At 46.7% G+C, this 27,043-nt stretch overlaps 1 protein-coding gene across 1 annotated transcript in view; it reads left to right on the forward strand.

Annotated features, from left to right (window-relative positions):
* The window catches only part of TNIK (TRAF2 and NCK interacting kinase), a gene marked incomplete at its 5' end in the record, with an annotated part of 72,288 nt that overhangs the window by 2,858 nt on the left and 42,387 nt on the right, over window positions 1-27,043 (forward strand). Inside the window, 8 exons of the mRNA XM_009705220.1 lie at window positions 5,556-5,666; window positions 8,054-8,144; window positions 9,467-9,597; window positions 14,038-14,092; window positions 14,885-14,963; window positions 19,233-19,408; window positions 21,050-21,116; window positions 21,957-22,161. Coding sequence (XP_009703522.1) covers window positions 5,556-5,666; window positions 8,054-8,144; window positions 9,467-9,597; window positions 14,038-14,092; window positions 14,885-14,963; window positions 19,233-19,408; window positions 21,050-21,116; window positions 21,957-22,161 — 915 coding nt within the window. The remainder of the gene's footprint in view (window positions 1-5,555; window positions 5,667-8,053; window positions 8,145-9,466; window positions 9,598-14,037; window positions 14,093-14,884; window positions 14,964-19,232; window positions 19,409-21,049; window positions 21,117-21,956; window positions 22,162-27,043) is intronic.

The following is a 27,043-nucleotide window of genomic DNA, read 5'->3' on the forward strand; positions in this document are numbered from 1 at the left end:
AGCCGCTCACCCTGAAAGATGAGCTTACTAAACAACCGAGTTTTCCTGAAATTAAAGAGCTGCATGGAGAATATTTTAGCAGGTGACAATGGGGATGTGCATCACAAATCTGATGCATTTAGGGAAAAAAAGGAAGTAAAAGTCATAGGGACAGCCTTTGTGGAACATTTAGGGGAAAAAAAATAAATTAAAAAATAGGAATAGGCTTATTCCCGTGGTGGATAAAGTGTTGCTTTCTGGGGTACTGTGGACCTTTGGGAGGGGTTGTGCCCGCCTCTAACCGAGACAAGGGGATCCTGCCCGGGGACACCTGTAATGCAAGGGGACAAAGAGAGGGTGGTCTGCAGAAACTGGGGAAATGACCCAGGGGACGGTGAGGACCCAGTTAACTGATTAACTGCTGCTTCTCAGAGTTAAACTCATTAAATTCCCCTTGCTCATCTCAGGTCTAAGGTATGGGTTGTCAAGCTGCACATAACCTGGGGGGGGTTGTTTTGAGATATTTGGGGTTGGGTTTTTTTTGGTGGTGGGAGATGGGGCATTCATTAGGAAGTGTGAACTTGATGGGGAGGTGACCCCATCCCAAAGGACTCCCTCCCTAGCATATCACCCACCCCGACGGCTGCTGGAAGCTGCAGGTTCTCTGAGCCATTTCCATAGGTGAACACCCTATATACATCCGCAAGGCAGTAAGGGTACCACTCGGCTGGATGTTTGTCATCTGCCCTTGCCGTCCACGGTGCACTGAAACCATGAACGGCGAAGCCCTGCCATGCACTGGGGGGTTTGCAGAGCATGGGGGCTGAGTGACAGCTGGATAGAGCCCACCCAGGACAGAGCCCACCCGGCCGGCATGGTCCCTGGGGACCAGCGGCACTGGCTTCCGATGGATGGCTGCCATGGCAACCCTGCCTGCACCCGCAGCCGCATCTGTCATAAAGGGGGAAAAATTACTAATAGGCAGGTTGCCAAATACCTGCTTGTGGTGAGCACGGTGGGGTGGCTTTTGGTGTGTCCTCCACCACGAGTAGTCTGGGGCAGTTTTTGAGGAAGAAGGAATTAAGGTGATTTAGGACCAGAGGCTAAGTCAGGATGGCACCGCTGCAGCCGTGCAATGCTCAGGGCTGTCACCGCGCAGTTGCAATGCGCTTTTTCACCGTGTTGAAGCTGTAGGGGCCCATTGAATCGTGACAGGGTGGTGTGAACAGAGTCACACCGGGGATCTGGACAGCAAAACCAGGGGCAGTGAGGCTCCATTGAAAATGGAGCACGAGCCATCGAAGCACCGGGCTGCACCTGTGTAGCTCGGAGCAGGATTGCTCTTAATCTGCTTATAGGCACTGAAGAGTATTTTTTTGGGCAGTTGCTGATACCTTGCATCACAGGAGTTAAATCATTAAACATTTGAGAGGGGATGGTTTTCGGTTGAGCTGTAATTCTTTCCAAGCTCTGCAGTCCCGGGGGAGTGCGGGGAGGAGCAGGGCTGCTCCTCCGGCCCCCCCCCCGACCGAGAGCCTGAGGTTAGCAGAGAATCTTTCTGCTGCTGTCTGGCTGAGTAAGCCAACACTATTTCATTCTCACTCCTCTTCAAAGCAATGTCAGTGCTGTAAACACTGCAAGGCTGCGAGCCCAGCTCCTTTCGCTGCCATCCCTAAGCCCAAAGCTTTCAGCCTGCTCAGGACCCGTGGCAGCAGCTGCCTGCTGGCTCCCCAAGGGACACGACTTGCTTGGCTGGCCTCAAGGCGCAGGGAGGAGCAGGCAGGGCACAGCCAGGCAAGTCATTTATTTATGAACGTGTATGAGAGCGGTTTGCTGCTGCTGTTGGGGAGGGGAGAGCACAGCAGCGCTGGCCCCACTGCTCCCATCCAGCATCACCGCCTGCTCCCGCTGTGGTACCAACACAAGCAATTAAAACCTGGGCTTATCTTGCTACAGAATGTTCTAGTTACTCCTTAATACCAATTCAATCAATACTTCTGAAATGGGCATCAGTTTTTCTGCTGGTCCACCAAGTGAAGGTCTCTGCATTTATTTTTTCTAACGCTCCATCACCATGATGTCCTTTGCAAGTGAGCCAGGCTGTGGGGTGGGATGGGAGGCTTGGGTAACCTGGGCGTATGGGACTGCATTGCGCTTGGGTTCTGTTTACACACACAGCAGGAGGAAGGATTTCCAGCAGCATTTAGCCTGGGGGTGTTGTGTGCTTGTTTTCTGTAACTTAAAAAAAGAGAAGTCCAGTTGTTGCTGGGGTGAGGAATAGGAACACAGAAGGATTTGGCTTGCAGAATAAAGGATTTGAATTATTTTGGGGGGTTCCTCTGGGCAAGCTGGAGTGGTTCACCATCAGCTGGATTGTGGTTTCTGTGCTGGAGATGCTCAGGTTTGAGCCCTTCCAGGTAATGTGCAGCAACGATGGGAGCAGAGACCTTGCTGGCCATTTTCAAACTGCAGAAAGCGGTGGTTGACTTGAAAGCTGCAAAGTCTCTTTAAACCAAAAATTTGTGAGACAGCAGGACACGGAGGTTTATAGCTGCTGTGTCTGAATTTGCCTTGCTTATGAAGTTTGCTGTCACTCTGATATGAAGAGCTAAGTAAATGCTAAATGAACTGTATTTAAAAATACTTCCTCAATAAATAGCCTTGCAAATTAAATTTCAGAACATGATCTTACCTTTAGCACATCTTGATGATAATTTTAATTATGGTTAATAAAACTTCAATCTGCATTTCAAGTTTATTGTCTTACCCCATCATGACTTCATCCTTTAACAAGATTGGTAATGATGCAAGTGTATGCAGGACAAAGCACTCACCTAGAGGCATGGGGCTGGTAAGAAAGTATCTTGGTGTAAGTGCCATTTGAAGCCTTTCCTGAGTATACTAAGTTCTGCCCTAAAATCAGATGGAACTTTTGTTCCCTTTTGTTTTCTCCTGGAAGGCTGTTTGTTGATTTCCAACATAAATTTATCCATAGGGTGTTGAAGCATCGATATTATGCCCATATCTACCTTGTTCTTCTCCCTCTGGTGCTTGTCTGTCCATGCTGTTGACATAGGCATCCATCCCCTGGCTGGCTGAACAAGTCCTCAGGTCCTCTGAGAAGACCTGACGATCTTCCTGTACCTGCTGCCATCATCTTTGTTTCTTCTCTTTGGAGGCTGTGTTGTATGAACCGTAGTTGGGACTTCTGTAGCATCCTTCCATCTGAGGAGCGAAGGAAGCTATAGAAGCGTAAGGGGATCACAGGGCTGCAGCAGCCAGCTTTCCTCCTGTTCATCCAAACCTTCTGGAAACAGTTCGGAATACTTGGGCAGCCCCGTCATCTTTCTACTGCTCATTTTCTTGGAGAACTCATGGCAGAGCTTTTGGGAAATGCCTTACTGTTAGAAGCACGAGCGAAGTGCTGAACCCACTTGGCCCTTGCCCAACTGGACCTGGAGCCTTGTGGCACTGCCAGAGATCTGCTGGTGCTGGGTATTTTCCTATGGATATTATGGGACTGTGCAGCTCTTAAAAAGCCAGGTTGGAAACACTCTCCCTGGAGTTTTTCTTTCCCCCTCTCTCATTTTTTTCTTTAATCTCCAGGAGATTTCACAATTATCGATTTGGGCTACATCAGCAGGTGGCCGTATCATTCACCTCCTGGTGCAAAATTAATCTTTGTTCTGTGGAAATCAAGGACAGGGTAGAGGACAGAGTCAACTACTAGCTCCATAAAGATAATCTAGCAAATTAATGGATGCACTGTGTACTTTTAATGGGATTTATCCCATCTTCTTTTAAGCATTGCGATTGCTGTACGTAGCGTTGCATACCCTTCCTCTTCCTCCTGCTCCAAAGGCTGGTGAGAGCCTGTGGATGAGTTTCCATGGAAGGGAGCTGGAGAGAGCAGCCTTTTGGGTTGGAAAGTGTTTGTGGCTGGCTCAGCTGTCCAGGGTTTTCCTTTCTGAGCTAGCTGCCATAGTATCTCAAACATTCATTTAATCAGAAACACATGCAGAAGCTGATATTCCCCGTGTGTCAATCGTTCAAAGGGAAGAAAGGGAAGAAAGAGAAGAAAAATTACTTTGAAACCAGTTGTTCCATTATTCCCCATTCAGTGAGCAACAGGTAACCCATGACTTAAGGCTGTGTCCCAGTGACCCAGCTGGATTGCTGGTCTCCTGCTGGGGTGGAAGATCTGCAGAGGCTGCAGCAGCGTTCCTTGCCTTTGCGCAGGGCAGCCTTTGGCCAGTCGCACATCTCTTTCTTCTAGCCGGTTTCCTGATGTAAGACGGATACACAAAGAATTTTTCAGCTGTCAGTTTAGGAGAAGAGAAACTGACTATCAGAACTAAAGGTAGGAGCATAGTCAAAGCCAACTAAGTTATAGTCTGCTCAAGTGTTTTATTTAACCTGAAGGTTTATAGTAGTACTATGTCTGGATTTTATGATAGTTTATTTATGATAATCTTTTAAATCACTGCATTTCAGCAATTTGGTTAGGAATAGCCCTTTTGCAGCTTCTTTCTGTTCTCCTCTTGGCCTATGCTTTTAATAAAGTGATGTCACTTGCTTGAAGAACATTAAATGCCATGTAAGCTTCATGCGGTAAGAAACTTCAATCATGTGCATTGGCAAGGCACAACTTGAAATATCTTTTAGTAGCAAGCTGATCTAATTGGCAAACATGGTTTCACATCTGAGAGAAACACATGCACAGGTCTTGGAGGAGGTTTGTTGCGTACGCGGGCTGTGCTTGCTTTCTGGAGCACACTGATGGCTCCTGCACACCCTGGGGATCCGTGGTATCCTTGGGAGGAAGACACACATCCCATACTATTTTTATAAGATTTATTTCACAGTTGCCCAATGACAAGATTAAGTTTGGGCCTGGGTTAGATCATTGTACTTCTGAATTTGATATTATGAAACTTTGGAAGTGGTATAAGCGATGGTGCCCAGTCTCCTTTCAACTAACCTGAGCAGCAGGACACCAGCTCTCTCCTGGAGAGCCTGAAGCTGCATGGCAAGCTTTCCCTCAAGGAAGATTTGCTGCTCAAAAAGGTGATCAAAACCAAAGACTTTTTGGTAAAAAAAAAAAAAAAAAAAAAGAAGTTGAAAACTATACCTGGTTTCTAAGGTTGTAGGAAGCTTTCAAACATCTGTCTTGTTGCCTTCACATTTTCAGAGTTAAAGAAATTATATACAAGAGGTAGAGTTTTGCTTTTATTGCTGTTGACACGGTCATAAGTATAAAGTAGGGTATGCAGCAGCGGGGTCTGAGATTTCAAAGTTTCCAATTTTCTCTGCTGATTTTCAGCGCTCTCCTGATTCTTGTTTCTTGTTCCCAACCTTCTGGAGAGCAGCGAACCTTCCAACCTTTTATTGTTTCATTTTTATAACAAAACCTACATGGATGACAAGGTTCAAGATGATGTCCCGGTGGCACCGCGTAGCACTGCGGTGGCCCCACAGCTGCGTTGCCAGCGTCGAGGTCCTACCCTGGGGTCGGGCAGCCCCGAGGATGCTGTCGGTGTCATTGCAGTAATTGCACTTTTTGTTCTGTTTGACAGCTGGTGATGGAGTTCTGCGGTGCGGGCTCTGTCACCGACCTCATCAAGAACACGAAGGGGAACACCTTGAAGGAGGAGTGGATCGCCTACATCTGCAGAGAGATTTTACGGGTACGTGTCCGGAAGGAGGTAAATGTTGGGGGTTGTGGGAGTGTCGCAGTCAGTGCTCGGGAGAGACGGAAAGCCTTTGGCTCTCCAGGCTTTGTGGCTGCTGCGCTGCCATGGGCAGGAGCATCTTCGGTGCCGGTAGGCATGAATGATTCATGTGCTCTTATGATGCATAATAAATAAGCCCTGTTTAATGCCCTTTAGCTCTGTTAGTTCCTTGACTTTTAACCCTGTTTTTCCTTCAACGAAAGTATAATTTCCTTTAGTATTAATAGGGCAAAGATTTATTTACATTAGAATTACATTTTCAATTAACAGAAAGACGAGGCCTAATAAAGACTGTGGAAGGAATCTTCATGATTAAAAAGCACCCTGCCTTTTATTAAATCTACGTGTCTCTGACTTTAATGAGGATGCTGCCGCATTTATATCCACAAGATAAATATTTGACTGGACTGTCTTAAAATGGGCCATACCAGAGTTTCATGTACTGGGAGGTGGCAGCTTCAGCAAAGGCTTGCTTGCATTTTGCACAGCTGAGGTCAGATGATGTGGTTGTAATGGTTGCCTGACATTAAAATCTGTTGCTCCGTGAACCAAGGTTTTGTTCAAGAGAACAGAAGTATTGGGCATGTCAAGGAAACCTGTAGAAGAGCCATTCATGTGATAGGATGAGAGGAAACAGCCTCAAGTTGTGCCAGGGGTTGTTTAGTTTGGACACTAGGAAAAATTTCTTCACCAAAAGGGTTGTCAAGCACTGGAAGAGGCTGCCCAGGGAAGTGGTGACTCACTGTCCCTGGAGGTATTTAAAAGACACGTAGATGTGGTGCTTAGGGACATGGTTTAGTGGTGGACTTGGCAGTGCTAGGTTAATGGTTGGACTCGATGATCTTAAAGGTCTTTTCCAACCTAAATGATTCTATGAAAGAGAACGAGGCAAAATGACTGCTCCGAAAGGTGTCTGACACTGCTGCTGAGGCTGTCGCTGGTGTCCAGGTGTCCAGAGGTGCCACAGCACTTCTGTGGTGACCCTGAATGCCACTGTCCACACCAATTTGATGTGCAGAAGATGCTGGCGCTGCAGCTAATCGGTCATTGTATGGACACTGCTTTCAGTGCCAGGAAACCACGGTTACATGGGCTTATTTTAAATGTATGAGCTCTGTGAGCCTGCTTCTTAGAATAGTCCTTGTCAGTGAGTCAGAACCTAGCCACTGACTCATGTCCCAGGGCCACCATCGAGTGTCATCGCTTGCATTTTGGCCACACGTTGGGGCGGTTGGTTGGCAGCCTCCGTAGGGTTTCAGGTGATGAAGAGCTCCCACCTTCATGCTGCAGAAGGTGGCTCAGTCTTTGTTTAGACATTGATGGCCAGTTGTAATTCTAACATGAGGCTCGATCCCATGTTTTCCTAAGGATTTCTTGAAATTCAGTGAAATTTTTGCATTGCTTCCAGTGCACAAGTGTGCCTCTAACCGGGTATAGCATGACAAAAAAGGGCTTCCGTATAGATACAGTTTATTCCTCAGTGTTGTCCCAAGGTAACCAGCATAAAATGGCTAATAACTACTAGTAGTGATAACAGAATTTTTTTTTTCCCTCAAATATGAATCTTTAATGTGAAATGTAAACCTAATGCAAAATTAGTTTTCTGAAGTAATCCATATTTTTCCTACTCTGGCAATATAGGTGGATGTTACTTTGAAACTGAACTAATAAATGAATGAAATAAAAATGTAGGTTGCAAAAAGAAATTAATAAGCTAATAAAAAAGCACAACAGAAAAGCTAGTGTACTTTTAGCCTTTGAGACAGGCTTTTAAATTGAGCTATATCTCTATTAGGGATATGTGCAAGTTATAAAATTTGTGTTTGCATAGTAGCTTTTTTAATACAAGCTTTTCAGTGAACTGAAGTCCAGCTTATTGGACCGATACACCAAGAGAATTGTTTTCTGCAGTTTCTGGATGATGGAAATACAGAAAGGAGGCAAAACCATGCTATTATTTCTGCCACAGAAATGGCTCCCTAGGGCAAGGGAGCACATGGGGGTAAATATGTCTAGAGCTACGGAGGAATTTGGGTTAATATGTGTTCCTGAAGAAACTGAAAGGTTGGTTTTAATCCTTGTAGAATTGATGGTTCTCCTGTAATGGAGAGAATCCTGCTGGGGCACATATAGCCCGTTGGTGGGCGTCTCGCTTGTGGGGCATGTCCTCCCAGCGTGTGCCATAAGACTGTGTTTTGAACACATGATAAACAAAAGCATTCTCAAGTGCTTAACTCCAACTGTGAATCTTTCATTTCTGGAGCGTAATTGGCTGAGGAGGAATGTCAGAAAATAATATGCTTTGAACTTGGATTCCTCTAACCTTTCTCTGAATTCTCTAGGGCTTGAGTCATCTACACCAGCACAAAGTAATTCATCGAGACATCAAGGGACAGAATGTATTGCTGACGGAAAATGCAGAAGTTAAACTAGGTAAGAGCGGGTTAGAGCTCTTGGAAACTGCAAGTGGGCTGGCTGGAGAGAAGCAGCAGAACTGACTCGTACATGACTTGGAGAAAGGGGATGGATACTAAGAGCTACTCATGCAGTTTTTCTCGTGCCAGCCTCAATAACGTGACCTTGGGTGTTGACCAAGTGCTATGCAATAAACTGCTCGTGGTTGATGGCCATGTTCTGTGTGCAAAGATGTACTTGCAGCGGTGTTTCTATTCAGACAGGTAGTTTGGGCAGCTCTTTTTTTCATGCCCCAGATTGAAAATTGCCCTGTGTACATCACCAGACATTATTGAAGGCTGTTCCCCCGCAGCTTCGTAGTAGTGTCCTACAGGATCATAATCCATTCCATTTAGCATGACATAATCCAGACTTGTTTTCCAAGCTAACCTGTTGGGAAAGAGCTTAATTTGCAAGAACTACTCTGAATTTCCTATGCGGTGTTAGTCACCCTGGAGCAGACCAGGCATTTGAGTGAAGATCATCTAGAAGACCAGCACAGATGATGTGCTGGTATCTTCAGTTGTCCAGCACCAATGTTAAGGCTGTCTTTGTGCGTTTTAATTTATGCTAGTGATGAAAAATCCCTTACACTGGTAAAGGGAGGTGAAAGCCTTATTTTCCCATGTTTCTCCTCTCTCTTTACAGCAGAATAAAACCCCAGCTTAACAGATGGCACCACCAGCTCGTTTGGCTTTCTGCTGGTGAAGATTCCCCTCCAAGGGGAAATTCTCCAGGGCAAATCTCCAACCGTTGTGTTGCGCAAAGTGAACTTAGTGGACCATAGAGTATTCTCTCATTGATTTGATTTCATCAGTTTTTGCTTCATTTTGCAGCTCTCTGCTTGACATTTCCCTATGGGCCTTTGTCCTTGCCCCTTAGTTCCTTAAGTCTTTTGCATTCAAAATTCCAGCAAGAGTTTAGGTAGAAAAATGAGGCTTCTACCAATATTTGGCAGGCGTTAATTCAAATGAGAAAGCATAGAACAAAGGCTCCTGCTTGTTCATGTTGCTAACCCCGTTTCTCATTAGTATGAGGAGCTGTAATTTCTTTTCACTGCCTCCTGGCAAGGAGGAAAAGGCACAGGGTTTTGTACGAAACCTGGACATCAGATGATTAGGTTTGTCCTTGACTGACCTCTGTTGATCCCAGCAGAGATCAAACAGGAATGTCTCTGGCCACGTCTTTCTTTCCTGACCGTGCAGAGGTGTGAATGAACTCAGTGTTTTATGTTCAGCAGAAGAGTGTTGCTCGGGTTTGTCTCCAACCTTACAATGCTGTGTTGTCTCTCTGATCCACAGTGGATTTTGGTGTCAGCGCTCAGCTGGACAGAACGGTGGGCAGGAGAAACACCTTCATTGGAACGCCTTACTGGATGGCCCCCGAGGTCATTGCCTGCGATGAAAATCCCGATGCCACATACGACTTCAAGGTACCTAAACAAGCCTCTTCCTACTCTTCTATACATCATTACAGATGTAATCTTTGCAAAGTGTAGCATGTTTACTAATAAGATGGGGAAGGAATTAAAGTAGCACTTACTGGTGCTTGCGATGAGAATTGTTATCATAAACATATGAAGAAGGTGCTTGGTATGATCTCAGATTTTATGCCCCAGTACCATTAGCTTGAGCACTCAGGAATTTAGTATATTCTTGCAGCTTTGAACAAAAATGTTGACAAGCATCCTAGTCTCCTCCTGCTTTCTGGCTGTTGGATTTTGAGATGCCAGTTCAGGTCCAACGTGAATCTTTGTTGTGCTGTTCACATATCCAAATTTACTGTGAAGAAGTCTTTCCCCATGCTGAGAAAGGTGTCAGACTGAGGCTTCCTACCTGCTAGCCTGCTTTTCAGTGCTGCATGTTTAAATACTACAGTCAAACATACTGTATTTGCTCTATTTACTCTGGAGAGAAGTCAGGTCAGGTTTAGAAAGGGCAAAATCACATCTTCTGGCCTCCAGGCTGGTATTTGCAGGGAGATCTGAAGGCTGCCACACAATCAGACGTTTAGGGGGCTGACCTACTTTTCACATGTCTCTCTAGCCTGTTTGAAGTTTATTTTTGGATCGGTGGCAGCACAACATTGCTGCTGAGTTATAACGTGGCACCAAGCCCCGTGTCACGCAGCAGGTCCACAGGGGGCTCATGAGTCCCACCTGCCCATTCAAACTACAGCAAGCTCTGATGTTTAAAGCAGGGAGATTTTAATACATTTTATCCTGTTTCTGCCTTACTGCAAGTTTCTGGACACACGTCTGTAAAAATGTCCCTTGGGTTTTTTGTCCCTTGGGTTTTTTTGTAGCATCCAGACCTTGAATTTCTAGCTCCAAACGCCCTAAGGTCCACTGAGCGTGTCCAGAGGGGAGTGCAAGACACTGACACATGAGCTTTGGGGGGAGAAGCTCAGATGTATGTAAAGCTCGCTGTACCTCATGTGCATGCTGAGAGGTCACTTTACAAGGTAATGTTTAAAAAGGACTTTGAGACCCTCTGGTGTGCAGCTGGATAGCTGCTTTCTAACAGTAAGACACTACAGTGTAATCGTGCAGCAGCCCACCGTCGCGGTACGATTTGGGGTGCAATTACCAGTCGCTCAGAGAAATTTTTGAGAGGTGAAGGCTTTTAAAGTAACCAAGCGATGCTTTGGTATTGCTGCTATTTAAGTGCATCAGTCAACTTTTGAACTGATGATTTTCCAGAGAGCAGCTCTCCCGTCTGAGTTCAGACTCCGGGTTACATAAATTGTTAATGATAAGGACATGTAGAAATAGTTTAATCTGCAATTACTTAATACTCTTTGATTAACCACTTACAACAGGCGTTTCCTCAACTCTGCTGATGGCAGTGCTTCATAGCAGGGCTGCAGCCCGTGCTAGCTCCTCTCGCCACTTCTCCACTGACAACCGCCTGGTGCAACGCTCTAATTAATTGCAGCTTTTTATTTTTTTTTTTTAAAAAAAAAAAGGACTGATATCTTCATAGGCTACTTTCTACCCTCAGAAATCCCTGAGGTTTTTCCTCTTTCCAGAATAACTAGGGCACTTAATATGCCATTGACTGATGCACAAGCACTGGGACCTGAATCCCTCTATTGTCCCTGAGGATCAAATGCTCGTAGCGAGTCGGGCGCTTGTGTTTCTGAAGTTGGCATTGACGGTTTTCCCTTGGAAATTGGCTGGGGGTACGAAACAGAAGGCTGAGTGCTGCCGACGCACTCACTGCAGGGTGTTTGCGGAGCTCGTGGGGATGTGGGAGCCACTGGACGTTAGTCCGTACCCTAGATCGCGTCTCTGCACCTGATGCTCTTGCTTTGAAGTGGGAGGGAAAAATGTAAATTACAATTATTTTTTTTAAAAGGGATGCAAATCAGATGCTGTGAGGTTTAGCCGACCGGCTTAAAATAGTGAATACAAAAGATGAGATTTATAGGGTGAAAAAAGGAATCCTCTCAGGCTTAATCTGTTGGACAAAAAGCCTCTGATCTCACTGTTTTCTTAGCCAGGAAGAGATGCCTGTGTAATCTTTGGAAGGAGGCAGTAAATACCTCCTCACAAAAATAAACCACTTTAACAAAGAACAAATAGAACCCCCACATCGTTGAGGTTATTTGTTGTTTTCTCCCCCAGACGGTCTTCCTTTTTTCTTTAAGGTATCTTGTCAATAAGCTTAGAATCAAAAGAGGGAGGGGGAAAAGGAAACTTGCTTCCCTTCCCAAGTCAAGGCAATGCAAATATATTAGCACAGCATCTTTTTGCTGCGTGGACTGAAAAGCTTTTCAGACTCAAAAAGAAAAACCCCCACAAAAAATAAACCAACTGAATACCAGATCATTATAAAAACGTGTGTTTCCCGCTGAGTTTTCTGCTTTTCTGAGAGACTTAGAGAGGTGATAATCCCTTTCTATATTACTCCAGCTTTAAGATCACTTGGCATCTCGCATATAATACTGGGCACCTCAGTATGGAAAGACACACCAGGAATTTGGAAGGAGTTCAGCGGCAACCCAAAGGGAAGGGGTCATGTGTGCTGAATCATGTGGAAAGACTGCGATAATTAAGTATGCAGCAGAAATCCCAGCTGACCAGAAACAAAGAATGGATGAGACTGTCCTGCAAAAAGGCTGGAAATAAGATTTGAGAGAGAATTTTTAAGCAGGTACAAAGATGTATAGCAAGGACGGCATTTGTTAGGGGAGAAATTGAGTTTAAAAATGAGGAAAAGTGCCTTGGAATTGAAAATCCAAGTTGTCTTTCCCGGAGGGTGGATGTGAGAAGGTGCTTGTGGTCCCTAGAAGGCTGTCTGTAGCTCTGGCTGGGCTTTTGGGGCTCTGTGCTGGGAAAAACAACCTTTCTGGGATTTAATTGCTAAATTGCAGGTTTAGAGGCTTGAGGCAATTTGGAAAGGGCAGCTCTTGAAACAAAGAGGGGAAAAAGTGGAGTGGGACTGCAGGGAATGGCAGAGAGCAAGGTGTGAGAGCTGGAGGTGCAGGAGGAAGGGCGGAGGGCAGAGTCTGTCCCTTCCACCCTGGGATGTACCTATTTACAACGTTTACTGGTTTTGATGTGCTAACCAGAGTTTAGCTGGTCTCCAGCAAACATCTGGCTGGCATCAGCCTTGTTCTGGTCCCCTGTGCACCCGCAGCTTCTGCCCTTGCCATTGCCACCCTCCTAGCTCAGACAGGTCTCTCCACCTCCCTGGAGATGTGTCAGATGCTGCGCTTGAGATGAAGGCACCAACATTAGTCTGGGTCCTGTTCCCAATGCAGCGGGTGCTGGGTTGTGAATCATTAGCAACCCTATACACAGTGTCCAGAATAATGAATTAGCCGCCTTCTGCCAAAAAAACAAGTTGTGGCAGTGCCTTTAGGGAAGGTACTCATTTTCTCTCACCGGGCACGTACTGTCTCTGCCTCCGCTGCTGCCGGGAGAGCCGAGCCATCCTTTGGGGCTCATTACCAGATCTAGAGGTACAGCCACAACTCGTTAGTGATGTTGGGGTGGGGAGGAGGTGCTGGAGGGGGAACTCACCACTGCTCTCTGGCAGGGAGCTGGAGATACAAATGTCCCTGTTTGCAAGGGAGAAAATGGAAGGAAGAGTGATACAAGTATGAAATCGAAGAGTTTTCCAAATAAGTGGTGCGTTCTCTGTGCTCTGATCGTTCAGGAGACTCAACCAACCATGTGGGCTGAGCAGGGCTTGAGAACAGGGTAAAGATGTCCATTTCTCCTTCCACTGGTGAATTGCTGCTTTTCAGGCTGCCATTTAATGAGCAGTCCATGATACAAGAGCCTCCTGAGGTAGTCAAGATACTTTGTGTTTTTAATCTATTCCAGGCAGCCTGTTATCTGTGGAGCTGTATCAAATCCATGGATGTGTATCACCCAGCTTTAAGCAGGGAGCCAGCAGCTGGGTTTGCTACTTACACCAGCCGTGAAGCCGGGGTGTAGTTTGTCACCAGCTCACCCAGGAGCTGGGGTTTCGTTCATTAGTGTACAGGGCTCGTTAAGATGCCCCACCAGAGGACCTTCAGGTCATCAGCATCTCCCCAGGCAGTGTCCTCACCACGGCTACTGGGAGCAGTGGCCCAGCAAGGTGACCATGTCTCACGCCGAAAGGGCCTTGAAGGTTTTGAAATAAATCTTGGGATAAACAGTGGGGTTGGGAGCTTCTTCTAAAGCTGCAAGACAAGGCAGGAGGATGAGACAAGCTCCCAAGGTGTGGGTCCAGGGGCTTGCAGGGTACTCAAGAGACCCAGCTTACAGGGCTGAGCCTCCTGGGCTGGGGAGAGCTGCACTTCCCAGCTCGCCCAGTGCCCACTGCTGTGACGATGCTCCCCTGCATCATGTGTGTCCTTCTGTTTTCTTTTACAGAGTGACTTGTGGTCTTTGGGGATAACGGCCATCGAAATGGCGGAAGGTGCTCCCCGTAAGTAGATGCATTGCTCTGTTTTCATTAACCCTGGGTTGTAGTGCGCGGGGGTTTGCTGAGCACCAGCTGACGCTCGGTTCTGTCCAAGAAACACCGTGCAAAGGTTTTCCCAAGCCACCTGGGCTCGCTGAGATGGAGCTCGCAGGGACTGTGGGGACAAAGCTGCCAGGGCAGCACGGCCTAGGGGACAGGATGGGCAGCGAGCAAAGGCACACGGCCCTGTGTGACTCCTGATGTGTCACTTGAGCACTCTGGGACTCAGTTTCCTTAAATAAAATACAGATGAAGAAGGGATGGAGGACTGGAAGCAGGTAAAACACTACTCCTCAAAGCCTTTTCCCAACCTCCATGGTGACACAGGTAGTGGCATGCTGGGTTCAGCTGGTGCATCTGCCCAGGTCATACGGCCCTGGTTTTTCAGCATTATCCTGGGACCGTCCTTGCATGCTGGTAAAGTAAAGCAGAGCATAGTGGCACGTGGCAGTGTGCTGAGGACATGCAGCTGCAGGAGCGCAGATGTCCCCAGCCAGCCCCTGCTGCTGAGCCCGGTGGTGCGGGGGACAGGCACGCTGCTTGGCTGGGGACATCAGCTCTCACCTGAGCTCCAGGCTGCTGCCAGGCCAGGGGTTGTCTTTAAAGGGTTGTCACTGCAAATCCTCTTCAATGCAGGTCTTGTAACTTCAGAGGAAACTTGGGTCTCCCCAGTTGGGCGTGTAGCCTCTTTTTAGGAAACCCGGGGGGTCTGTGAGATGCTGTGCCGTGTTTAATGCCTCTTCTTGCAAATTGCAGCTCTCTGTGACATGCATCCCATGAGAGCCCTCTTCCTCATCCCCCGCAACCCGGCCCCGAGGTTGAAATCAAAGAAGTGGTGAGTCTCTTTCTCAGTCTTCAATGACTGTAAAAACGTTTCAGGAGCAACTTGTTTCTGCAGTCCAGGCATGCTGGGGACTTGGTGTTTACGTTTATATAGCTTCAGGGGTCGGTGACCGTCTCCAGCATCGCGCCGATGAGTGGAGCTTTGGGTCTTGATCTCCTGTGGAAAGGCAGTTTGGTCTGAAGGAGTTGCTCACCATGGGATGGAGGGCTTCCTAGGTAGGCAGAGAGGGGAATGCTCTCTAACTCTTGTCATTTTGCAGTGCGGAGTTGGCTTTTCCAAGGTGGTTCATGCAGCCTGCAGCCAGATGACACTTTGCTTGGCTCCCATTTCTTTCCAGTCAGGTTCCATTTTCAAGTGGAAACATGTATCCAGGCCAAAAAAAGGATAGTTTATCTTGAAGGCTCAGGAATGCGGAGATTTGTACTTAGTTTGGGCTTTATTTTAAAATTTTGCAGGGAAAAAAATACATCACTGTTTTGAAAAAAAAGCAGGGCATGCCAATAAAAACTCGTAGGAAAAATATTCCTGAAGCCCAGCAGATGTTGTTGTGTTACTGTATGTTCTGTACCGATGGAGCTGGAGTCCTTAAAAACATTCATCTTTGGTTTGTGCTGTTTGCCTGCCCCAGGTTCCGCAGTGGTTTGGTCAGGAAAGATCTGCCAGATGTTAGAGACAGCACTGCCCCTTCCTCCCAGATAGGCTGAGCTCCTGGAGGGAAATTTTGCCTTATTCCTTGAAAATATGCTTACTATCTTGTTGAAGACACACAAAAAAAAGGATAAGAGCAATTGGTAGGTATTGAAAACACTTGGTGCCACAGCAGCAGGTATTTTGTTGCTGGGAGAGGAGCAAGAGGGACTTGGAGTCCTCTGTGTTGGATGCATGGTGTTGGGGTTTTGGGTCCAGCACCTAAAAACTCACCCAGGCTTTGGCAGGAGGTATCTTAATTTTGTCAGCCCAATCATGAACTGCTTCAGTACCAAACCAGGAGGAGAGGGACCGTTCCCAGCTGGCTCTGCAGAGGCTTTCAAAGATGCTCACTCTCCTTGCACAGCTTTTTGAGGATACCATTAGTCAGCTGAGAAAATAGTTTATAAGCTTGTTTTCTGCCAGGTCACCAGTATCCTACTTCATTATCCTCACCGCTGCAGCACAAAATGGATTGTAAGACTTCAGAGTTTATTTTTCATACAAAAGCGCTGTTTGTTCAGCAAAGGCTTCTTCAGCCTCCGGGCAGAGGGGAGCTGATGAAAGCAGGTTTTGAGCAGAACATTTCCCCATCTCCTTCAGGTAAAAACGGAGCTGCGGTGGAAGTTGTGTGTTAGTCCTTGCTCTGAGATACCGGGATGTGCTTTGTGCAAGCCAAGATGTTTCTTGGCACCACCTTCCCCTCGCATGTCTGGTGGCTGTCTCGGGTTTGCAGGTCTCGTGGTGGTGTCTGCCAGGGGTCGGCTGGTCTGGCCAGGGCTGTGCTCCGCCCATGCCAGGGACTGCATCCCGGGTGCTTTAGGAGAAGGATTGCCTGGGAAGTCGTAGTGTAATGAAACTCCAGCTTCAACCCCTCCAAGGGAGTGTGGTGGTCACCTGGCTGCTACTACCCCTCCATGAGCAAGCAGGGATCCCTGGTCTCCAGCAGACCTGGGACACGTGTACCCAAAGCAGCTCAAACCTATATTCATCTTCCAAACTTTCATTGCAATGGGAAGCTCCAAAGGATCCAAAGCTCCATCAACTCCTTAAGAGCAATTTTTTTTCCAGCGTTTTCAGTGGGGCAGTGGGCAAACTTGCTGGCCTTGGTTCATTTCTCAGCTGGAGGTTTTGGGGCCTGGCCAGGATGGGTCCTGGAGTTCTACAAGCCCAACCCAAGAAGACTGGAGATGTTTGACCAGGCTTTCACAGTGGCTCTTTGGCAGTCAGCGGGCTGGTTTTCACAAGCACAGATCACAAGAGAAAAGCAGAATGAGGAAAGGTTCGACTCGAACCTTGAGTTTGTCCTTGCCTTTGTGCACCGCAGCACATAAAAGTACGCCAAGTGGGCAGACCATCGTTTTTCCTTACGTGAAAGAAATCGCAAAGTGATCCAGCACCTTTGAGGGTGAGTCAGGGAAAGCTGAGAGGGAACGCAGGCACGGGAGCTGCTCCGAATTGAAAATCCTGGAGAGGAAAAATACTTTTATTGCTTACTAAATCCTTGAACTCACTTTTAAAATAGTGCTGTTTCCATGAAGTTAAAGTCTTTGATATCATTTTCTTTCCCAATTAAGGCCAACCAGCAACAAAGCTTTATTTTCTTCTTCCTGCATTTTGCAGGTAAAATGAACTTGAACTTTAGTGATGTCGTTCCCATAAACACTCATTAGCCCTGCCTTGTAAGAGATGACAAAACCTCTTTGTTAATGAGGTGATATTTGCACTGTGATACCACTTTTCATCCAAGCAGCTGCAAAGACTTTGCAAACATTGATTTAAGCTTTACAAACCCCAGGAGATGGAGGAGCGCGTGTTTCATGAAGGTGGGCTGACCTGCACCTGGGGAGGAGATGAGATGTGTGTCTGTGTCCTGCTGGATCAGAGCCAGGGAGAAAGCCCTTGTCTTCTGCTCCAGCTCCAGTGAGGGATGGACTGTGCCACTCAACAGGCTTGCTTTTTTGGAGAGGAAGATTTCAGGAAAACCAGAGGGCTGAGCTGGTCCCTGTCGATAGCTGCTCAGCCAGCTCAAGGATGCGAAGGTGTCTTTGGGCACTGCAGGGCACTGGGACCCACATCCACAAGAGGTGGGCAAACTCATCACTTACTGGAGGATAACTTTTTAGCTACTCCACCTTGACCATATTTGTGGGTGTTCTGGACCACGTATCCAGGACCAGAGTCTCTCCAGCTTCACACCAACAAGGGAGAATCATATTTTAGAAGCAGATTTTTTGAGCATCGCATGGATTTTCCCTTCTGGATACACCGAGACACTGGGTTTCTTGAGGCAAGGTGGGGAAGGAAGATTTGCTTGTTAATAAAGCTGGAGGGAGGATTTAATTGGATCCAGTAGTGTATTTTATTTTTGCATCTCAATTTGTATGGATTAGCACTTAAAAGATAAATCACTTTTAGTCTGACAGCTTAAAAGTAAAATCCCTGAAAGCTTATTGTTTTACTTCTAATGCAATTCTGTAGTATCTGTTGGCTTCTGACATTAATTTACACTCATTTTCCTATTTGCTAAAGCAGCATAGAATATAGTGGCCTGTCAACATCTTTGTTTCTTGTAAATCCCTGTTCTCTTGGGTTTATAATGTGGTGAAATTAGTTCCATGGAAAACTTTCGATATGCAACACTTGAGACTAAGAGAAATTTGTTTATTAAAAGATTTGGATTTAATTATTTGTTTATTATTTAATAAATTTGTTTATTAATGATTTGGAGATTGAATTTACCCGTTTGCCGGGAAGGCAGGCTGTGAGGAGGTGCTGGGCTCTGCCACCCACAGCCACATTCCCACCTCTGCCTAAACTGTGCTTCCCTGAAGAGCATGTCCCATTCACCTGAGTCCGTGATCAGGGGGACCAGGGCATGGTGACCCCAGCACCAGCTGGGTCAGTAATGCTGCTGGGTCTCCCTGAGAGAGCAGGGAAGGACTGCAGGTGCAGTGAGCATCGCCCAGAGGTTGTCTGAGCTTTAACAAGCCGTGTAATATTGGGTGGTTAAATCTAAAAAATCCCATCAACTTAGCTTGTCCCACTCATCTTCAGAAAGGTACATCTCTTGAAACACTGCCCAGGGCCATAAAATATGAGAAACAATCCATTAAGGAATTGCATTTTTATCTGTATGTATTATCTTCTGTTTCCATCTGCAATTTCACAGATCAGAGGGAAGGGAGGAGGAACACTCCCTTGCATTTTCTTGGTTGCCTTTGATGACATCTGGCTTTGGTGATTCCTCGGTCGTACTGATGGTTCCCAACTTTCTCCAGATGCAACAGAATGGTGGTTTCTCCTAATTGCACCAGGAAGGCATAGACAGGAGCATACATGGGAAGAGTAGGAGAGAATGAAGTGGTAGAGGGCACATGGTGGTGCAGCTTTCAGACATCGCTAAGCATTAACAGAGAGGTCATGGGAATCCTCTTGGAGGGCTGCATCTGAGAAAGAGCTGTGTAGCAGCCAAGCGATCCTCTGAAATACCTGCAGGTTTCTCACTTTCTAATACGAGAATCAGTATATTTACCTGTTTTTTCTGAACCTTCCTTTTCTGTCCTTGGCCAGGTCTAAAAAGTTTCAGTCCTTCATTGAGAGCTGCCTAGTGAAGAACCACAGCCAGAGACCAACCACGGAGCAGCTGATGAAGCACCCCTTCATCCGAGACCAGCCCAACGAACGGCAGGTCCGCATCCAGCTCAAGGACCACATCGACAGGACTAAAAAGAAGCGAGGCGAGAAAGGTTGGTGGAGAAGTAAGAAGGGTTAGTGGAGAAGCAGCAATCTGGGCAATCCTTGACCTCTGCCACTTGCTTGGTGATTACCTGGCATAGACCAAGGCACATCCGTGTGGGCAAAGCCCATGGGTAGAAGAAGGAAGGCAAAGAGGACGGGGTTGCTCGTGGTCTCAGTACCAGTTTCCCTTATTCAGATGGCTAAGTTTGTTTGCAAACTGATTGAGTTAAATAGGTGTGGTCCTTCTGTGTGACCACACTTCTTTTGGTTTTGAGGTCAGATTATTTTTTTTGATTCGATTCCTCTCAGTCATTGAAACGAAAATAAATATCCATAAAAAACAATCAGTGTTCATAAAAAGCCTGCAGGTGACTATTATTGCAACTATTAGGTGTTTTTTAAATATTTTTTTTTTCCCTGATGAAAAATGGTATCGTTTTTGTCCATGTGGTAATTTCCACAAGGAACATTTAAGCTTTGATTCATTAAAATGTGTGTATAAAATTTACGTCTGCATATAGACATACCGGCGTGTGGGAGGGAGAGGCTGCTAAACTGAATTTTTCCCAGCTCACGTATTTCATGCCAAGTCTGTTGATCTGCGTGACATTCATGCTGCACTAGCGATGAGCAGAATTGTGCAAACGAACATCTAGATAAGACCCTTGCCCCAAAGCAATTCCGTTGACTAGAAATAACCTATTAAACTGAGTGTTTTCAGTGAACTCTCCAGGCCCTATCAAAGTCCTCTGAAAGGAAGATCAGATAGCCAAAGAAACTTGTTAAAGTATTCAGCTGCTCGTGAACCGAATTTTAATTTGAAAGCTCATTTGTAGAATCCAGCAAATTAATACATTGTTATTTCTCTTCTTATTGGTAGTGTTATTAATTTTTCATATGTACCTTCCAGCCCCTTGTAATAGACTTCACTACAATCAAAACAATAAAACGGGATCCCAGTGAAGTATTAAATGTGTTTATTCTGGCAAATGAAGGTTGGACTCTAGAGATGGAGAGTAATTGGATAAATGCAAACCTTGCTTTTACTATCATTCCCTTCATCTGATAAAGATGATATCCCAATAGAAATCACAGTATGTAGCACGACATTACAGTTGGACTTTTATGTAGATGTCTTCATTGCCTGGAAAATACATGGATATGCATAGGAAGAGCATATGTTTAGGGAGAGAGGAGTTAGTGCCTTCAGAGCCATAGCTAAATCCCACCTTCCAGTCCTTCTGGCTTCAACAGTTTGTGGTGCACCTCACTTTGAAGAACACACCTGAAGAAAGGGGGTCACTGACTGTCATATGGGGATAAATTCTTATTTTATGGACATCCCACATATTTACCTCGAGTATCTGTGGTTGTTGGGGCCGTTGCCCGCGATGCTCCAGCCGGGACTGCAGCCCTCTTCCCAGCCAGCACAGCCGTGCAAGGTCCCAGCACCCAGGGAGACCACTCAGGCTTCCCTTGCCTTGCAGCCCCCCATAAAAACCAGAAAACGCAGAGAGATAACGATGCTCATTCTTTGTCATGTGAGAAAAAGAGAGTTGTCTGTTCTGCCTTCAGAACTCCAGGGTTTTCAACCACTGGAAAAACAAATGAGTCCAGCAAAGGGCACTGATGAGCAATTCTGTTCCTAGATGAGACGGAGTACGAGTACAGTGGAAGCGAGGAGGAGGAGGAGGAAAATGACTCTGGAGAGCCCAGGTAAGAATCAGCATTTCATTTCTGCCCTTACATCTCTTTAACTCTATATAAAATCAGCTTGGATTACAGGCTCATATGAATTAGAAATGGAAAAAGGACAGTATGAGAACTGAGTCCCCTTCGCTGGCAGAACGGAGTACATTTCCTCTGCTAGATAGTGTGTGGGTATAAATTGATGCTATGGATCACCTTAGCCAAAAGCTAGGCAAGAAGACCCAGGTAGCCCATCACCTATGGGATCTGCAGCACGGTGCAGTGCTGTCACGGGAATGTCAGTATTTAGATGTGGAAAAAATGTGAGTTGAAATTAAAGACTTTTCAAAATGCCGTTCCTTACATCCAGTATAACTCCCCATTTCTGTGTAACTTTTCACTGTGAAACCTCCCTGGTGCTGCTGCAAGCACGGTAGGGCTGGAACTTTCTTTGGTGACATTTTTCAGAGCTGTTGTAATTAGTATCAGGTTATCCCATTATTTCACTGAGATAATGTAGTATTTTAATAGCTGGCAATGATTCATGCTAAGTGTGCTTTGTGAACAGCTAAATATAGTGTGTGCCACTGCAGCACAAGAGACTTTTGTTAGAAACTTAATGTAAAGAAAACCTTTAGCAAATAAATTACTGGCGAGCCATGAACAGGGTGCTGTCTGCTGCCCTGCCCTGACACTTGTGGTCCCCTCATCCCTCCATCCGCTGCTGCCCAGGCTCTCCCGGGTGTTCGGATGCTGTTGGGATGAAGGGAAGAGGGACCACGCTGGAAAATCACACAGAACTCCCCCTGGCAAGAGGTTTAAGGATGTGGGGAAGGGGATCTTCACTGATGCTTTTCTCCTGTGCAGCTCCATCCTAAACCTGCCCGGAGAGTCGACACTGAGACGGGATTTCTTGAGGCTGCAGCTGGCGAACAAGGAGCGGTCGGAGGCACTGCGCCGGCAGCAGCTGGAGCAGCAGCAGCGAGAGAATGAGGAGCACAAACGGCAATTGCTGGCCGAGCGGCAGAAGCGAATCGAGGAGCAGAAGGAGCAGAGGCGAAGGCTGGAGGAGGTAACTGGCCAGAGCCGAGCAATGGGCTGGCAAAGGCTGGTTTTGGGTGGAACAGCGGGATTTGTGGTAGCAGGTCCCAAGTGACTGTTCTCAGCCTGGTTTAAGAAGATCATGTCTTAACCTCTCTAGTTGGTAACCTCAACTGTTTTGTTCCACTGGGCAAACCCCCCTACTCAGCCTTTTTGCATACCCGTGTCCAGCTGCTCTCCTCACCACAGTAAGTATTGCCAGCTCTTAGGAAGGTAATAGAGCTGGTTTGCTATAAATAAACCCTTGAAATACCAAACTTAAAGGGATCCCTGGAACTTCTGAGCAGAGTTAGCCCATTATTGGGGTGATAGCTGTGTTCAGTCGAGGTGGGCAAAACTCTTACTGGTCCAGGCATCTGTCAGGATCGTTAGCGTTATTTGCTGCTGTGGACTGTTATAGTTGAGAAGAAGCTGAAAAGCTCCACTTGCCCTTTTCACGGATCCATGTGCCACTTGTGTCCTCTTTAATTTCAACTTCAGGCCTTCCAGTCCCTGCCAATTACAATTTCTCTTGCAGGGGAGGGGCAGATGCCTGCCTGACTTGTGCAATGATCCATATGTGCCCCGAAGCATAAGATTTCATTACCCTTGTCTTAACATACCAGCTACAAATGCGATCGGTCATAAAATTATCCACCCCATTTAAAATCCAGCTGCAGGATTTGACCGGGTGACTTTGGGTGTCCCTGAGCTGCTGAGCCTGGCTGTGTAATCCGTAGGAAGCACTCACTTTTGGTTTAGCTCCTGGTTCTTGGATTGCAGAAGTCCACCAAAAAATAAAGAGGTCTTCCCCCTGCTCTTGGATTTTTGCTGAGGTTTTGCTCAAAGACACCCGTTGCCTCGCACTGAACTCGTCCCAAGTGTCTGATTGAAGGGTTCATGTGTTAATGGTAATTAAATTAGCTTTCCAAAGAGGTCACAGATATGTCTGAAGAAAGGACTTGCAGTAAATGGACTATTAGAGCAGCCACCTCCTTGATTTGCAGGAGTTTAACCTGACTCTCCCTGCTGGATAATGTCCCTAGGCCAGGGACACAGACAGGAAGGAATTTCAGGCAGCCGATGGTGATGGTATGGCCCCTCTTTGAGGTGGTCCTCTGAGCCCCTCTGGGGCAAAAACCAACACGGACAAATCCCAGGCGAAGCATTTTTTCAGTCTGGTAAATATGTAGGTCTGTCATGTTGTCAGAGCGCAGAGCGTCGCCTGTTCAATACATTGTAGGTCAGGCTTTGCTTGCATCCTGCACCCTTCCCAAAGCTGGTGAGCTGCTTTGAGAGAGGACAAATTTTGCACATAGACGCACCCCAAAGTCCCCTGCCCCAATGGACGTTTGTCTGAGGACTGCGGTAAGGAAGCCTGGCTCTGCCTTTGTCCCAGTCTGCTTGCTGCAAGCAGTACAGGAGCAGAACAACAGCAGAATAAAAGCAGACACCAGATTAGCTGCAATCCTGTAATGAATACAATGCTTGCTGCTGTATTAGTATGTTCTCTTCACATAGAAGAAAATTGTTCTCTCTCTTTGCTGCTTCCCAGGCAGGTTTTGAATGGAGGACTAATCCCCTTGCTAAGCTGGCGAGCTCTGCCCTGAGCTATGGAGGTGCTGCCTTGTGGGGCTGTGCTATGCGCAGCCCCCCCCCGGCCTCTGCTAGTTCCCCCGTTTCTTTCCTCCATGTCATTAAAAGCTAATGCCACCATAGTCAGGATTTAAAATCAATGCCTATGTTTCTGGTGGCTCTAACAGTCCCCCTGGGATCTTCACCCATTGCCTTCTTCCCAGCTGCCGTACAGTTTTGGGATCTGAACTGAAAGGCAGATACCTGCTGGAGCAAAGCCGGTGAAGAGGTGTTTTCATGCTCCTGCCATGTCAGAGAAGTGGGGAAAGACAGCAGGACTGTAACTGTGGGGCATCCTCTGCCCACCCTCCTGGCATGGGGCCACCAGCGTGATCAGCCAGGATTAAGGCAGAGCAGGCAGCTGCACACTGGAGGCTGCGATGGCCCCAGCATCTTCCCAGGTCCATCTCTCCGGCTTCGGCTTCACCTGCATCTCCAGCCACGGAGTAGAATGAACTCTCTTCTCTGTTAGACACTGTTTGCATGGCGAGCAAGAAACATAGCTGAGTCGCTGTGGTGAGGATTAAAGCAGGAGTCCTTGAAGAGGTACAGACCTTCTGTTGCAAAAACGGTGGGTTGTGGCAGCGGTTAGGAGGGACGCTCCCCAGCGCTGCCAGCTGTGGCTTTGCCGGCTGCAAGGTTTTGTGTGTCTGCCGTGGTCTGCTGTACGAAACCCAGAAAAATAGTGGAGACAGAGATTAGCAAATAAAAGTTTCATTGCTGCTGCAGGGAGTGGGCCGAAGTTGCTGCACAAGCAGCTTTGAGCATCCTCCCCTTCAGCTTCCTGCGCACGGAGGAGTCCGTGTCCGCGCTGGGGAGGGATGCTCCGTCTGCCCTGGGACGCAGGAAGGAGTTTGTACCCCTAGGCTGTCCCACTATTTCTAGCACAGCCAGCCAGTGGTAGATAGAGTTTAGTCTTTGTTCTTCCCAGATATTTTGGGGCAGGAAGCATCTGATGGCCAGACAGAGGTACCAAACAGCGGCTGTCACAGCTGTGCCGAATTTGATGTCACTGCCCGGAGGCACCCAGCATGCTCCATCTATGTCACTGCAGTTTTGCTCCAGAGAGCAGTGCTACTCCAGCTCTCATACCCGTCACAACGGCACCCAAAGGCTTCAGCAGCAGCCAGGCTGTTGCCTTTTGGCCTCTCTGCTTTTTTTTTTTACGCTGGCTTTGCACTAACTTCAGTTGTTAACTCTTGGCTCTGGATTTATTTTGATTAATGGGAAGAAGGTTTGTTCCGTGCTACTTTATGGTCTGACTAAGATGGGATGTGCTTCCAGTAGGCAGCACTGTACCAGCAGATCTCTGGGAGGAGAGACCAGTGGAAGACTCAGATTACTGTATTTTCAAAATAAACTTGATCTTTAAAACCCCGTAGAGTGTCCGACACAAATAAACACTTGGAGCTGGTGGCTTTCGGAGCTCCAAGTCAGCCTGTTTAGTACTGCCAGGCATATTAGTGTGTTTATAGAAAGAGCTCTGACGCGTCATAAGATGCCATGAAGGTGGCCAGGCAGCATGGGTGCATTGGCTGGGCCCAAGTGCGGCACCAGAAGGATTGACTTAGGAGGATGCCAAGCTCAAAAATGCCTGGAGTTAATTTGTACTGTAGACGTAGATCAAAGAAGCTGGAGAAAGGCCTGTTAGTGGGATAACTGATCCATTCCTCTGTCAGTGCAGATCTTCAGTAGATTTTTGTGTGTGTGTGTGCGTGTATGATTTTCCAGTCTTGTCTTTAAATACTGCCAGGGATAGAGCTCCTGCCATTTCTGTTTCCTCACTTGGTAGAGCTCAAAATGAAGGAATCCCATTTTTTTCTGTCATCTTGATCTTCCTAAACCGGGACTTCTCAACCTCTCACAAAGTACATCTCATTTTAGGGCCTTTTTGGGGGAATCCACTGTCTTGTAATGTTGGTCTGACAATAACATCAAATGCATATATAAAAAAAGTCGAGGAGGTCTTCTGGGAGTCCTTTGATGCACTTCATGCTGTCCCCCAAGACCTGCTGCCATCCTTAGCATGCCTCCTTGCATCTGTCGGACACTTGGGTCTTCTTTTTCAACAGCTGACCAATTCCCTTCTTTAAGGCTGAATCTTCTTCCAGGCAGCCAAAAACGTAGATTTACAGCTGTCTAATTGCAGTGAAAGTAAAAATCCCCAAGCTAGCTATGAAACCGGGACCTTCATGGGAGTAGAGTTGCAGCTTTGTTTTCCCTCGTGCAGAAAGTTGGTCTCGTGAGTTCAAAATGTGCACCGGAACTAACTGCAAAAAACCTCACAAATTAGAGAATTAAATATCAGTATGTCAAATAGCACTAAGGAAAATATTTGTGTAATGCAGAAGGCTGAATAGGCTTGAATGTATTTTAGTTTTGCCCTGTATATACATGTATTAGAGATATATTGTTCCCTAATAAGCCCTCCATTTGTTACTGGAACAGAATGAGCCTTGCTGCACCAGTTTAACCACCACAACTCCAGCTGAGCTGTAGGAATAACGCATCTCCCGGTCAGGAGCATTAGGGATCCTGCGAGGCGAATCTCTCTGCAGACCCCTTGGCAGCAGTGGGCAGATATAGTCAGGGAGGGCTTTACATAACCTCGTTTTTCTGCCATGTTGTGGATTTTTTTTCCTTCCTCGGTATAAAATGAAGGTCAGCTCTTTACAGGGGAATGTACAAGGCAAATCTAAGCATCTTGCTGTTTGCATGTGAGGTTTCATTCAGTGCGGTTAGAGCGCTGGGTGTTTAGGGGATAAAAAATGGCTGCAGCTCCTTTATATATTAACCAGCAGAAGACTGTCTACTGGATGCTCTTATAAAGCAATGCAAAAAAATTCACCCGATTAATTATAGATAAACTTAGGTTAGCTAAAATGGTGGCGGTTATTTTCTTCTGCCTATGCAAGTGTCATATAGCTTGTAGGAATATTTTCATTAAGATGACAGTCTCCTCGCAGTGATACGGTCCTTGGGGGCACTGCAGTGATCCCAGCAGCAGTCCTGTACCCATTTCTGAGGAGAGCTGCATTACAGCAGCTCCTGTAGTACAGGTATGTGCGAAGCCTTACATCTCTCTAGTTTTTCTTTGGTTAGAAAGCATGTAGAACTCTCATTTTCTGAAGCATGAGCCTTTTCCTGCCTGGAGCATCCCTTCATGATGATCCCAACTAAAAGCTCCTGCGATGGTTCAGAGCGTATCAGATCCCCCTTTGCTATGGTGGGAAGTTCTG

This window comes from Cariama cristata, unplaced genomic scaffold (genome assembly GCF_000690535.1).
Source record: "Cariama cristata isolate BGI_N322 unplaced genomic scaffold, ASM69053v1 scaffold16208, whole genome shotgun sequence".
Classification (NCBI taxonomy): domain Eukaryota; kingdom Metazoa; phylum Chordata; class Aves; order Cariamiformes; family Cariamidae; genus Cariama; species Cariama cristata.